This window comes from Panicum virgatum, chromosome 8K, assembly GCF_016808335.1.
Source record: "Panicum virgatum strain AP13 chromosome 8K, P.virgatum_v5, whole genome shotgun sequence".
Lineage (NCBI taxonomy): Eukaryota > Viridiplantae > Streptophyta > Magnoliopsida > Poales > Poaceae > Panicum > Panicum virgatum.
The window spans coordinates 28,362,496-28,377,739 of NC_053143.1; the positions used below are offsets into that span (position 1 = coordinate 28,362,496).

Genomic DNA, 15,244 nt, shown 5'->3' on the forward strand with positions numbered 1-15,244 from the left:
CCGCGGTGGGTGCGGCGGCGAGGCACCGGCGTCCGGTGTTCTGGCCCCTGGGGCTTGCTACAGACTACGAAAGCTGGCCTAAAAGGAAGAGGAGAGGGAGGTGAGGCTCACCGAGGCTCAACACGAAAAATGGTGCGGTGCAGAGAGGTCGACGGCGATGTCCGGCGACAAGGGCGGTGCGGTGCTCGTGGACAGGGCTGCAGGAGTACACCTCCGGGCTCCTGGACTCCACGGGTCGATGCACGAGGCTCATGCGAAGCCGAGGGGGGGTCAGCGTGGCCGGAGCGGCACCAGCGGCGACGATGCGAGGGCGCGCGGCGGCGGTCGACTGGAGGAGGCGATGAGCAGTGGAGAATTGGGAGGAAGAAGCAGAGGAGACAGATTTATACCCCAGGCCAAAGGTACCGGGTAAAAAACACAACCGGTACCTATGTAATCCTTAGGCACCGGTTGTTGACCCACCCGGTACCCTTGGCAAGCCTAAGGTACCGGTTCTTGGCACACCCGGTGCCTTAGGCCCCAACGGGCGGGAAATGAAAATCACCTATGGTACCGGGTGGACTTCTGGAACCGGTACCTTAGGCCTTTTGAAGTTAACTTTTCTGTCTACTTTGACCGGATTTTAATGGAATTCCTCAATATCTCAATGGTAACGCGATGTAATTTGGGCTCCGCGGCCACATTTCGACTCCCGCGCGACGCCCCACTTTTTTTTACCCAAATAGGTCGCTAAGGTACCGGTTGGATTTTCCAACCGGTACCAATGGTTCTCTTTTCTTTTCGTCTTTCTTTTTCTCTTATAATTGCCTAACAAATCATTTAGGTGCATAACTAATTATTTTAATTGCATAATAAATCATAATAAATCAAATAATTGCATAATAAATCATTTAAATGCACAATAATTTTAATTACTACATAATAAATCATTTAGGTGCATAACTAATTATTTTAATAAATCATAATAAATCAAATAATTGCATAATAAATCATTTAATTGCCCAATAAATCAATTCATTGCATAAGAAATCGGATAATGTTCACAGAAAATATTACAAGACATAATCATTCAACTAAGAGAATATTAACGATGGTTCGCTTTACAATCGTCCCTTCATTATGATCGTGACGTGCGTACGGAGCCTCCTTATTGTGAACGGAGTCATATCTTCATTATTCAACTAAAAGAATACTTGTGTCAACCTCCACTGCGAACGGAGTCATATCTTCAACCTTATTGTATTCTTCTTCATCTGTGACATCATCAACTCCCACAATTTTCCTTTTTCCTGAACAATATGGCGCTTTGGCTCATCTCTGGCACCTACAAAACTTGATTTATTCCTGGACTTGTCCTTTCTCGGTTTGCTAGACATGTCCTGCACATAAAAAACTCGAGTGACATCTTTAGCTAGGACGAATGGTTCGTCTCGATAGCCAAGCTCTTTGAGGTCTACCGTTGTCATTCCGTACTCGTCGATATCGACACCTTTTCCTGTGAGTTTAACCCATTGACAACGAAATAGAGGTATCTTCAACGGCCCATAGTCGAGTTCCCAGATCTCTTCAATGTAACAAAAATATGAGTTCATTTGGTCACTAGAGTCGGTGGCATCTATACGGACACCACTATTTTGATTGGTGCTCTTGTTATCTTGGGCTCTTTGTATAAAATGTGTAACCATTAATTTCATATCATTGGTACATCAGGATTGAATTTGGCGGACCCCTGGCCAGCCAAGCTAGCTGCTCATGAATTTGATCGTTGGCCATGACTTCCTTCTGCAACCAGGTGGCGAATGTATTGTTATGATGTTTTGTAATCCATGTCTCAGACTTCAAAGGGTATATGCTTCGCACAATTTGCATGTGCTCCTCCATGTATGGAGCCACCAAGGCTGATTGTTGCAGAACTGTGAGATGTGCTTTGCAGAACATATTATGAAGGAAAATAGGACCGAGAATACCAATCTCTTTGACCAGGTGAACTATAAGATGCGTCATAATATTGAAGAATGATGGAGGAAATATCATTTCAAGACTGACTAAACTTTGGACAACATCCTCTTGCAGCCTGCTTAAACTCGATGGATCGATTGCTTTCTAAGAAATTATGTTGAAAAAGATGCATAGCTTTATAATTATTGCTCGAACATTAGCTGGTAGAATACCTCTAAGTGCAACTGGAATCAATTGCGTCATCAACACATGACAGTCATAGGACTTTACGTGTGCAAATTTCTTCTCTTTCAAGTTCAGTAGCCTCTTTATATTCGAAGAGTAGCCTGATGGGACCTTGATACTGTTCAAACAGTCGAACATACTTTGCTTCTCTTCCTTACTAAGAGTGTAGCACGCAGGACCTAGATAATGAGTCTTTTATCCCTTTTTTCTGGATGTAGGGCGGCCCGTTGTTTCATACGTTGAAGATCTTGCCGCGTTTCCAATGTATCCTTTGGCTTACCGTAGACACCAAGAAAACCTAGAAGGTTCACACAAAGATTTTTTGTTAGGTGCATCACATCAATTGTGTGGCGGACGTCTAAGACTTCCCAATAAGGTAACTCTCAAAAAATACTCTTCTTCTTCCACATAGGTGCACGTCCATCATCACTCTGCACTGATCTGCTGCCGGGTCCTTTTCCAAATACTACTTTTATATCTTTGACCATTTCAAACACCATTTTCCCACAACGGTGCCTAGGCTTGGTACGATGATCTACCTTTCCATCGTAGTGAGCATGCCTCCTCCTTAATGGGTGCTTGATCGGAAGAAATCAACGATGACCCATATACATGATCTTCCTACAGTGCTTGAGGTACGTGCTGTCGGTTTCTTCTAAACAATGGGTGCATGCCCTATAACCCTTATTGGATTGTCCGGAGAGGTTACTTAGTGCTGGCCAATCGTTGGTGGTTACGAAAATCAATGCACGAAGGTTAAAATGATCCTCTGCGTGCGCATCCCACATACTAACACCCTCCTCTTTCCACAACAATAGAAGATCCTCAATCAGTGGTTTTAGATACACATCTATATCGTTACCGGGTTGCTTCGGGCCGGGGATAAGCACCGGCATCATAATGAATTTCCGCTTCATACACAACCAGGGAGGAAGGTTGTATATACAGTGTGTCACAGGCCAGGTACTATGGCCACTGCTCTACTCACCGAAAGGATTCATGCCATCCGTACTTAAACCGAACCTTATATTCCTCGCATCATTTGCAAATGTTGGGAATGTTATGTCCACTTTTCTCCACTGCGACCCATCAGCGGGGTATCTCAACATATTGTCTTGCTTACGTTCTTCTTTGTGCCATCGCATCAACTTCGCATTCGTTTTGTTCATGAACAAACATTTCAGACGTGGTATTAGAGGGCAATACCACATCACCTTGGCAGGCACCCTCTTCTTGACACGCATCCCCTCAACGTCGCCTGGATCATCTCGAGGGATCTTATACCGGCATGCGTTGCATACAGGGCATGAATCCAAATTTTCATACTCACCTCGATATAGGATGCAGTCATTAGGACAAGTATGTATCTTCTGTGCCTCTAATCCTAAAGGACAAACAACTTTTTTTGCCTCGTATGTTGTCGCCGGCATGGTGTTACCCTCAGGGAGTAAGTTTTTTATAAGTTTCAGCAACTCCTCAAATCCCTTGTCAGACAAACCATTTGATGCCTTCCATTGCAACAATTCCAATGTCATACCCAACTTCTTTTGGTCTTGTTTGCAATCTGGGTACAACAATGTTCTTTAGTTCTCCAACATACGCTTCAGATCTCTCGATTCCTTTTTTGTTTCGCAACCTTCCTCAGTTTTGTGCAGCATCTGACCAAGATCATCTTCTACAACGTATCCTTCAGTATCTTCTTCACGCTCACCCATTGTAGTGTCATTGAAAAAGGCATTATAATTGGCTGCAAAGTCAGGAATCCTGTACTCTTCTTCTACATTATTATCCAGCATAATTCCTCTTTCGCCATACTTGGTCCAAACATTGTAGTTCGGCATGAAACCACTATTGAACAAGTGACTGTGGATGGTTCTTGATGATGAGTAATCCTTCTCATTCTTACAGAATTTGCATGGACAACGAACGAAACCGCCATACTTGTGTTTCTCGGCCGCTTCTATGAATTCATGCATGCCATCAATAAACTCCTTTGAACGCCGGTCGGCCATGTACATCCATTGCCGACTCATCTGGGTCCACACTACATTTATATACATCATTGTAGTGTACAAATAGTTCATTCATACTACCAATTTATAACTAATATGGAATACGCTATTAATAAAACTGAACTACAAAATTATAACGATGCATATGGCCTTCTGACTGCATGACTGTGTAAAAACTTTGTTTTCTATATGGAACTTTATATTTTTGTACAAGAAACGACGCATGTGGCCTTCTGGCCTAGCTGAGCTGCGGGTCTCGAATTGGCGCAGCATGCATCTCGAATGTGGAATCTTGTAAAGTTTTGGAATTTTGAAGGGAACTAAATAAAGCACCCTTGCATATGTAATTGATAATATTTCCATACAAAATTTGAATTCAAATATATAAATGATAATGCATATAACTATAATAAATAGATACTATTCACTTATCAAATAAATTGATAAAACATATAAATACAATAATTTGATAGTATTCACATATCAAATTAAATTGATAACCCATATAACTACAATAAAATGCTACAACTAAAACTAATTATCACATGTATAAACTAAATTAAGTGATACCTGCTTCTAAAAACTAATTGCTAAGTTATGGAGAAAAATAACTAACCTTTTTTGAAAAAAAACAAAAATTCGCCTCCCCTACCCTCACTCAGCTGCCATGAACAGTGAGTTCATAGCAGCTTGGAGGGGGAGGGGTTGAGGTATTTATAGGCGTGGCTCAAAGGCACCGGTTGGTGCTCAACAACCGGTGCCAAACAATAGGCATAGGCACCGGTTGAAGTTACCAACCGGTGCTTTTGTTGTGGGCACGTGGCGGCACCGGGTCATGGCAAAATCCGGTGCCATTGTCCGCCCTTTAGGCACCGGTTGGTGCCTTATTCTTTTGGTACCGGTTGGTGGCACTAACCGGTGCCTATACTGGGGTTTTGGTACCGGGTAATGCTTTAACCCGATACCAAACCCCTTTGATCGCCGCTGGTCAAAGGTACCAGCTACTTTTGCAACCGATAATGATGCCGTCAGTACCGGTTGCAAAAGCAGCGGGTACCTTTGGTTATGACCTTTGGTCATGACCTTTGGCGTATTTTCTAGTAGTGCATATAACCAGCATGCATAATTGTGTGTTGCCGCCCCTATCAAGTGCATGCAGCAAGATAATTATGAGCTACATACACATGACACCCTATAAGGCAAGTTTTAGTGGGAGTGTTATCGACACAGTTACCAAGACAGTAAACTATATAAGCTGGAGGAGTGTCATGGTGATGACTCTCCTCTCACATCCCATGACATTTTCCTTCCTCTCTCTTCATAATGAGGCTGCCACATCAGCAAAATTAATGTCCATGAGACTTTCATATGACACTTCCATTAAAATTGGCTAAGCATACCCTATATCTACCTGTTGGGGTGCTATTACCGAGCCAAACAACTGTATGTGTTCTTTCATTCCATATTATCGCTAACTTTATCTTTATCCTGGACCCTACTAATTCCATGTGCGTGGAGTGCCATTTTATTTAACTACGTTGTCCATAGAAGATTATATTAACATATCTGATACCAAATAAAATCACTACGAAGATATATTTCATAGTACGGATTACAAAAAATTAATTTATATTCCAGATGTCGGTATTGTTTTCATAAATTTTTTAAGTTAAAACGTTCGATTTAGCACATAGCTAGCTAAAATGATCTAAAATTCAATCCGGAACGAGAGGAAGTAGGACCCGCAGCACTCCATATATGGATTACTGGTGAAGCCTGCTGGCAAGCGTTCTGGGCAGTGGGCTGTGGGCACCTCGCAAATGCAACGGAGGATAGGAGACGTGCCGCAGGCAGGAGCAGAGCCGGCCGGGCAGGGGCATGCGCGGACCATTATTTTGTCTTGTTTCCGCAGCGCAGGCGGCGATCGGCGCGGCGACACACGCTGCCGTGTAGCCGGAGCGGACACAATAATCCTGTCCCTCTTCGTCCGCGCCGTCTCCTGCGGCAGGGGACACACACGGCTTTTCTATGCCTCCGATTTGGTTTCGGTGCTGCCACGTGCCTGCGCGCCTATATATACATTGGTGATGATAAAAAAAAGGTTTATTGGAAGCATAATGGTAACACATACACATTACTCACTAAACAATTCCTCCGTGATACCTCCTTTTGTGTCCAAATGCAATTCAGCAGATTATCCACCACCAAGATCATTCACTCTCATCATCAGCATCGTTGTTGTACGCAGTAGCAAAACCACAATCTCGCCCCTCCCAACCTCCATAGCATGGGTATTCTTAACCCTGAAAAGGTAAACTTAATCTTTGATCAGCCATTCAGTTGGGAACAGTTGGTTTCGCCGCCTACCCTAGCAAAGCAGAAGATAATATAGTAGATGGGAGAATGAATTCTATCAAGATCCAAGGGTGAGGAAAGGTAACTATAATAGATTGCAATCCTCTTGGGGATTAGAGAATAGCAAGTGTGCATTTTTACAAAATATTATTCTTGTTGTATGCTTGTTTTTCTTCCTTTTTTTTAATTCCATCCCAATGTAACATATGCCAATATAAGAAACTTAAGTTTAATACTGACCTATAATTAATTACCACTACATATTAATTTAGGAAAGTAACTCCTGTACCAAAACATGAAATTGCTAATGGGGTTGGGGCTATGTTCCGACTCTTAGGCAACAACCCGCAACTAGATATGAAAAGAAAAATCCAAGAACACTTTTACAATGTCAACCACTTGATCACTAATTTTTTTTGTGAAATTACTTGCATAATGTATCACTGAAATCGATTCCAGTCCTTCCTTCAAGGTGACCAAGATAGCATTTTGTTGGGTAAATTAACACTATTATCACCAAGGCACAAAAAATAATACGAAGCTAGGTATTTTAGAAAGAATCGCTTTTGATTGGACAGAAAAATGAATCGAAGTTCCTACATAGTTCCTTTAGTCTTAAAGCATCTGATCAAATCCTAGCATATGCAAAAATAAAAAAGAAAAACATGGCCTGAACTTGAAATGGGAATACAATTAAATACACGCATTCCAATTCTAGGATCCAAACCAGGGGACCTACATGGACCCCGGCCCCACTGTGAGACCATAAAGAGAAGTAATCCCAAACTTTTTGCCTGAGGTAAGTTAGAGAGAGAAAGGGACACTGTCAGTCACACAAGCGCAGAGGGAGGGGGGATCCCAATACAAATATAGATAATTATACATAAAAGTTTTCTTTTAAAAAGTAATTTCTTGGTATTTAAATCGGTGCCCTTGTGCCACCAGGGCGTGGCGACAAGCCGCAACGCGACGTGCTCGTCCCCGGAACAGCGCCACCCAACCACGCACGCGACGACCGCCGCCGCCGCCGCCCCAGCTCCGCGTCCGTCCGCCACCGCCCCCCACTCTCTACTTTCCCTCGCTCGGCATTATTCTGACGCGCTCCCACATCTACCCTCAGGCCTCAGCAGCGCTGCGGGGAAGAAGAGCCCGCTCTTTCGTCCAGCGCGCGGCGCGAGGTGGCCGGCGCCCGGTTACACGACACCGTGCAGCATCAGGGAGCCGTTGGTCGAGAGAGGGCGGGGAATGGAGGCCGCGGCGGCGGCGCCCGCGTCCGCGCAGGCGGCGGAGAGGGACCCGGAGCACCACCAGCATCACCACGGCTGTCTTGCCGTCAGGACGTCGCTGCCGAGGTGCGCCCTCGGCGCCGGCGGCGGCTCCTCGCTTGCTGGATCTTCCGGTGATTGATCCCCTTCCCGTCCTGATATTTTTCTTTTCATACTTTGCAATGTCTGATTCCTGAGGTTGCAGTTTCTTCCTGCTCTTCCGTTTGCGTAAATTCAACTAGCAGTTTCCCTGCATTTATGTAAATTATTTTTTTTGCCATGGCTTATGTTGTTTTTCTTGAAGAAGCAGTGAATATTCTCTCGTCTGCTGTGGGCCTCGCTGTGCTGATGACTTTGCGATGATATTCCTCTGTTCTTGCAGAGTTCTTCACTTCTTTTCTTGCATCCTTTTCAGGAGTCCTTTTCCTTTCACGACTTTTGCTGCATTTGATGTGCTTTTTTCGGGTAATGTCATTTTGCGGCGCATTGATGTTAGCGCCCAGTTAGTCCTTGTAGCAGGAAGGGCTCATCGATTTTCCAAGGGAAAAAAAAGTTCAGCACTGCATGTGCTTCTCAATCCAGTACTTGTGTCGCTTTTGCCACCATTTAACGGCGTAGGAGCGGCAGGATAAACCTAGAGGAACTAATCATGGTTCTTGTCCTTTCTCCCTTCCTTTCAGCGACCAAAGCATCAAAATGTTTGTAGCCACCGCTCTTGCGAATCTCTCTATTTTTTTAGATTGTTGAAAGTTTTTGTTCTGCTCCTAGTTCCTACTATGAGATTTTACAATTTGTGTAGTCAACATGGAAGTTTAGGCAGTTATTTCTCCTGGTCGGAGGAATGGCTGCTGGTCCTGGAAGTTCTTCAGTATGGCAATGTCTTGAGTCTTGGTTGTATTTTGCCTCATTGTTTTTATGATAACAATTTGTATACCTGCCCATCCTAGAATAAATTTGGGGTTGAATTTCTAATATCGAACTTTCAAAGTTGCCTGCTGTTCATATTATCATATAATGCTTATGGAAATTGCAATGGTTAAACACTATTCCATCAACATTTACAATCATGCTCCTGGGTGTTCAAAATTGCCATCTTCTTTTGTTGCCCTCCTCCTTTGCTCTGCTCATTTTTGGTACGGAACGATGGGTACCTTTCTTCTTCAAATTCTGGACATCATACATAAGACTAGGCCACATCAACAACTATCTGACAGCAAATTCTGGACCATTATCAACAGCAGGGCAAGGCGGCAAGCCAACAGTTGCTTTAGCTTCTGGGCATGGCTTTGTTGGGCTCACACGTCTCGTATCGTTGTGAGGCAGCCAATTTGGTAGGAAATGTGGGCGTTGATGGATCCCCTGACAGATTTGTTTGGCAATGAAAGGAGCGTTTGGTGAGAAACTCTAGGGGGGCATTTGTGTGTTTCTCAGATCAAGAACATTGTCATGTAACCTCATGTGAGGGTGGTATCAGTTTGGTAGCTAGGCTACAAAAATACTTGTTTTGTCTTCATCCTATCATGATAGATCCATTTGAGTATAATAACCATCATAAGCTAGTATTTAAGGTGGCGTATAACCACATCGTGAATGCGTGGTGTGTGTAGTGTCAGTAGCCCTTAGACGTCTGACCCTGAAGGTTTTGGCTCTGGGATGCTAGGGCAGCTAGCACAATGGGCTAAAATTGCCAGTTCAGATATTCTCTTCCTGGCTCACATTACCTTTTTTGTTTTATTTTTAATCCAGTGTATGGAGAATGTCACGTTTGTAACATGTGGACAACTGGTTCTGCAATTGCTATTATGAAAAATATGCAATTACACTTATTTAGTTAGTGTTTACTGATTATGTGATGGAATGTGCTTTTTCTTGTGCAGACGAAGCGTCATGTGGATCACCAAGATGGATAGGGAGAGGCCTATCTTGTGTGTGCATCAAGCGAAAAGGGGCATATGAGAGAATATGCATGAACCTCACACCAGTGCAGGTAATAGTTATTGAGTTCTCAGAATTATGCAAATGATCTGATGTAGTGATGTTGGGTCATTTCAGAGTAGGACAGTTGGTTTGCTCAACTAAAATCATCAGCACCTAGGTCTACATTTTTTGGGTGAAGAGGACAACAAATAATTGAAGTGGCCACTCGAAAGGACTTCCAAGAGCTTTTCTTTGAGGCATTACTGTCCCCTCTTCATGTGCATTGAGTATTTAGGTGGTCCTGTATAATTTCAATGTACCATTTAAACTCTGCAGGACAGACACAGCAAACTAGGTGGTCCAGATCAAAACTTTATCTGAAAATTTCTCTTTTTGTATGCATCATGTATTTTTGGGAAGATCTTGTACTGCCATGTTTCTGTATCCATATCCCATATTGGGGCAGCGTAGTCAAGAATGAAAAAAGTTGAATAGGCAGTTTGCTTATTGAGAGTAAAACCACTTGTTAATCTATTTCAATTGCTGCTAATTTGCAGGAAGAAAGGCTTCAGAGATTAAAGCATCGTATGAAGGTTTACTTTGATCCATCTAGACGAGATCACCAGGTAGTATGATAAATGATTGGTAGAATTGATTAACTCTGCACTAAAGTCTGTCAATGTAAGGTGGAAAACACTGAATTGCATAAAACAACTGCTCCAAGCATTTGCTTTTTTTTTTAATCTTTGGTAATGGGAATTTTTATACCTTATCAAATAACAAGACTAATAAACATCAAACAGAACAGAGCGTAATGAGTTATCTCACTTACCCTGCTAACACAGTTAAGAGCAGACATATTGTGCTTTTCTGGACAACTGCTCTCCTTGATACTGGAGGGTTTTCATGCACAGATTAAAGACTTGAGAGAAATGTTACTTCTAAGAACTGAACCCATTAGTATGTTGAAATGCAATTAACTCTTCATTTTGATCATACTTCTAAGATAGTATGGCCAAACATAGGAACTGATTATTTAGCAGCATAATTGAATCGTACTGAATCATGCATACCAAATAGTAATTAGCAAGTACTGAACTGATTACTGCTGTGTTACTGAGATTGGCATCTTCACCTCTATAGTTATGTTTCTATTTGTTCTACTCTGTCCACTGAATCCTGACGAGTAGCAATACTAATGGTTATAACGTTACAGGAAGCCCTGAAAGCTCTTTGGCATGCGACATACCCTGATCAAGAACTTCAAGGTTTGATATCTGAACAGTGGAAGGACATGGGTTGGCAAGGAAGAGACCCATCAACTGACTTTAGGTACACTATGACTGATCCAAACTAAACATTGTCTGAGTACCTTTCAAAGTGTCAAGTTATGCTACATTGCAATACATGCTACAGAGGAGCAGGATTCATCTCTCTGGAGAACCTTCTATTCTTTGCCAAGACATTCTCTGTAAGCAGTATATAGCGATAGCTTTTCTTTATTTGATGTGCTCCTTTGCCAGTGAGGAACCATCTAATTTTATTTCCGCAGGCCTCATTTCAGAGGCTGCTAAAGAAACAGTGCGGTAACAGAGCCACATGGGAGTACCCATTCGCAGTTGCTGGCGTAAACATTACATTCATGATCATGCAGATGCTTGATCTACAGTCAAGTAAGAACAGACCCAGACTCTCCAATGCCATCTTGTTATGACTATAAAAATGTAATTTTTCTAACAAGTTAATATTGACTGCAGCAAAGCCAAAAACATTTGTCCGAGCCATTTTTATTCAAATGCTTTCAGGTAGGACTGTTTTAGCAACTTTTTTGTGCTTTTGCTCTGACATTTGAATGTACCTTCAGTATCCAACGAATTGCTATTGACTTCCTTGTCCTAGAGGATGAGTGGGCATTTGATCTGCTCTACTGCGTTGCATTTGTTGTGATGGACAAGCAGTGGCTTGACAAGAACGCCTCTTACATGGACTTCAATGTAAATACCTGCTTATTCACATCTCATCCTCAGTTGGAACCCAAATCAACTTGTCTCATGTTTGTGATGCCACTTGTAGGAGGTACTGAAGTCAACACGAACCCAGCTGGAGAGGGAGCTCATGCTAGATGATGTGATGCGGATCGAAGACATGCCATCATACAGCCTGCTTTGCTAGTGACCAAAATACCAAATGCGCAGGAGAACATAACCAAGTTCGTGGTTCAACTGTATAGCACCTCCCTCTGATTTCTAGGACGAATTTTTTTAGCAACTAAGTAGAGTGATGGCGTACTGATGTTATGCTGAATTGGACCTCTGTAAATAAATCATCAGTGTATTACCACACGGACTTAGTATTGCCATCATCCGGTCTCAATGTTGGTGATATTCACATTGTCAGAAGTGCAGAATTTATTCTTCGCAATGCTTCGTGCTGTTTTATGCAATTGTCAGTTCTCCAATCTTGATCTTAAGATGCAATTCATCCCATACATCTTTTCCTCTCTCATAGCAGCTTTATCTTATCACAAACTTGCAGCAGATCTGTTCTTCACTTCTTGGACACAAAGCCACCAGCCAGTGCAATTAGTCCAGCACCTTATCTGGTGGTGGTGATCTTCAGTTGCTCCGGTGATTCACCGACTGTGCTAGCCCCAGGGATCTCCAGTTGCTCCAGTGATTCACCGACTGTGCTAGCCCCAGGGATCTTTGATAGCCGTTCTCCCTTCATCACCATCCTCATCTTGTCCACGTCCTGCCACCTTCCAGCTTCTGCATACAAGTTAGACAGCACAACATACACCCCATGGTTGCTAGGATCCAGTTTCAGCATCTCCACCACCACCCGCTCGGCGATCTCAACGTCGCCATGATTCTTGCAAGCTGCCAGAAGTGCTCCCCAAGTCTTGGCGTCCGCTTTGCATTTCATTCCCCTTATCATCTCCTCTGCCTCCGATAGAAGCCCTGCCCGGCCAAGGAGGTTGACCATGCACCCGTAGTGCTGGATGCCTGGAGCGATTCCAAAGTCTTTCATGGACCTGAACAGTCGGCGGGCCTCGTTCAGCAGCCCTGCGTGGCAACATGCTGAGAGCGCCCCGACGAGTGTGATTGCATTTGGCGGCACACCCTCCTGCTGCATCCTCTCGAACACTTCCAGCGCGCGCTTGCTATGGCCGTGGTGCGCCAGCCCCGAGATCAGGGCGTTCCAAGTTGCTGCCACGCGCCGCTCCGGCATCCCGTCGAACACTGCCACCGCCTCCTGGATGGCACCATTCTTGGCATACATGTCAACGAGCGCCGTGCCGAGGATGGTCCCCTCCGCCCCGCCCCGCGCCACCATGAGGTTGTGCACACGGCGCCCCATCTGGAGCCCACCCGACGAGGACCGCGCGCACGCGTACAGCACAGATGACAGCGTAGCGCCGCCGGGTTCAAACCCCTCGCGGACCATCTCGTCGAACACCGCCAAGGCGCCCTCATGCCGTCCGTTCTGCGCGTACGCGGAGACGACCGTGGTGTACAGGTTCGCGTTCCGCTCGGGCACCTCGTCGAACACCCTGCGCGCGGCGCCGAGGCGGCCGACCACAGAGTAGGCCCGGACGAGCCCGTTGGCGACGTAGGCGTCCAGGTGCACGCCGCGCCGAATGGCGAGCGCGTGGAGCTGCCCGGCGACGGGGAGCGGGTGCGGGAGGCGCGCGGCGGCCTTGAGGAGGAAGGAGAAGGCGTGCTGGCCGGGCGCGGCGAGGGCGCCGGTGGCGCGGAGGCGCGCGAAGAAGGGGAACGCGGCGGCAGGGTCCGGGGAGGAGGCGAGTGCCCGGATGGTTGTGTTGAGCATGAAGGTGTTGGTGGCGATGGGGACGGAGGAGAGGAGCGCGAGCGTGGCGGCAGGGGGGTCCGGGGAAAGCGCGGCGTAGGCGGCCAGGAGGCGAGACGCCGCGAAGGCGTTCTCGGCGAGGCGGCCGGAGACGAGCATGGCCGCGTGGACGCGGGCCAGCGAGCGCGTGGTGGTGCAGCGGTCGGCGAGGAGGGAGAGGTTCGGGCGGCGGCTGACGCGGGCGCCGGCGGCGGCCCCGGCGAGCGGCGCCAATGGCATTTGATTCGGGTGACTTGGATCGATCGGTGGAGGACTGGAGGGGAGGTGAAACCGTAGAAATGGCCGAGTTGGTTCCATTGGCAAAACTGGCCACACCGTAAAAATATAGTTTTTCTCGAAGTCCCATATGTGTATTGGCCTTTAAAAACATAATAATTTAGTGCAGGACAATACATCTCTTATTATACTCGTTTTAATAGTAAGCCAGGCGAAAAGATGATTATACCCCTACCTCAAACATCAAACTCATTCAATAAACTCTTCCTCTCATTCTTTTTAGATTAAGGAAATTATTCGGTCTTGAACATTTCACATGCGAATGTCTACGACCATAAAGAAACTAATCCGATCACATAGCCAGAAGGTATAAGAGTACTTAGACTCTACACCTCAATACGATGAACAAAGAGAACAAGAAAGAAAGAGAGTAAGGAAAAAAAAGCTAGAAAAGACTAAGCTTCAAACTTCTTTCATACTCTTGCTTTAATCTTGCCTTGAGCCTTACGCAGCAACTAATCCCCACCTACTTCCGAGTCATCTTTTGTCGCATAGAGACTGCACTAAGTCAATCTCTACCACGCACACTCTAGCAATCCATTCAAATGCATTAAAACAACCCGTGCACCATCATCCCTCCAAGCAAATCATGCAGACAAGCGATGAAACGTTCCACATGAACCAACTACCACCAAAGTGGTGTGGGAACTCCGAAGAGATGCCTCCAACGAGAAAACAACGCAGTACACTACTGTCGCCTACCTAGAAAGATCGAGGCAAGGTTTCCCCCGGAGAAATCCACATGGTGAAGAGAGTGCCAACGACAACACTTCCAACGAAGGCCATGGCACCCAAAAGCGTGGCTGTCGTCGGCTCCGGCAAAAGCCGGCCATGGCTCTCGCCCAGCTCCATCCACTTCACCCCACAATAGGACGACAGCATACTATCCCATAGCAGTCATCGGTCACGCGAACACCGCTGCACGCAGCCACCGCAGTCGTCTCACGCCAAAGCCAAGTAGAACAACGTCATCTCGGCATGTCTCGAAAACATCACCGTCGCTGCAGCGCGCGCCAAGGCTGCCACCATGTGCAAGCACCTCGTCCCGTGCTGGGCCGCCATCGCGCGGTCCCCTCACCCTGCATCGCGGTCGCCGGCGATGCATCCGCACGCCTCGCACCGAGGCCGCCACCACGGCCACCGTCAGGCCGGCACCGCTGCCGTGCGCGTCACGGCAGGGGCGCCGTCGAGCCGGCGCATCCACCACGCGTCTTCACGCCGCTCTGCTCGTCATTTGCCGGAGAGGGCCGGGTGCGGCAGATCCGGCGGCGAGCAGACCGGATCCGCCCACGGCCGGACCGAATCCGCTCTCCGTTCGTAGCTCCAACGCGCTACACGGACCAGACCCTTCCTCTCATACCCGTT

The 15,244-nt window shown here is 46.0% G+C and overlaps 2 protein-coding genes across 7 annotated transcripts; one reads left to right on the top strand and one right to left on the bottom strand.

Moving 5' to 3' along the window:
- The first annotated feature begins 7,495 nt into the window (after positions 1-7,495).
- On the top strand, positions 7,496-12,191 carry LOC120644344 (ELMO domain-containing protein A-like). 5 transcript variants are annotated; one of them, XM_039920962.1, is made up of 10 exons: positions 7,496-7,593; positions 7,679-7,950; positions 9,694-9,803; positions 10,291-10,359; positions 10,950-11,065; positions 11,150-11,204; positions 11,286-11,406; positions 11,491-11,538; positions 11,633-11,727; positions 11,807-12,191. In XM_039920962.1, the coding sequence occupies exons 2-10, from the start codon at positions 7,797-7,799 to the stop codon at positions 11,903-11,905; spliced, it is 867 nt and encodes a 288-aa protein (XP_039776896.1). In that variant the 5' UTR covers positions 7,496-7,593; positions 7,679-7,796; the 3' UTR covers positions 11,906-12,191. The 5 variants fall into 5 exon arrangements, with proteins under 5 accessions (XP_039776896.1, XP_039776895.1, XP_039776897.1 ...); XM_039920963.1 differs by having other exon boundaries at positions 7,518-7,593; positions 7,672-7,950; XM_039920961.1 differs by having other exon boundaries at positions 7,512-7,950.
- Positions 12,192-12,255: 64 nt separating this feature from the next.
- LOC120644343 (pentatricopeptide repeat-containing protein At5g56310-like) lies at positions 12,256-13,868 on the bottom strand. 2 transcript variants are annotated; one of them, XM_039920960.1, is made up of 2 exons: positions 12,441-13,868; positions 12,256-12,395 (listed from the first exon to the last, which is right to left on the bottom strand). In XM_039920960.1, the coding sequence occupies exons 1-2, from the start codon at positions 13,820-13,822 to the stop codon at positions 12,329-12,331; spliced, it is 1,449 nt and encodes a 482-aa protein (XP_039776894.1). In that variant the 5' UTR covers positions 13,823-13,868; the 3' UTR covers positions 12,256-12,328. The 2 variants fall into 2 exon arrangements, with proteins under 2 accessions (XP_039776894.1, XP_039776892.1); XM_039920958.1 differs by having other exon boundaries at positions 12,293-13,868.
- Between the last annotated feature and the right edge of the window lie 1,376 nt (positions 13,869-15,244).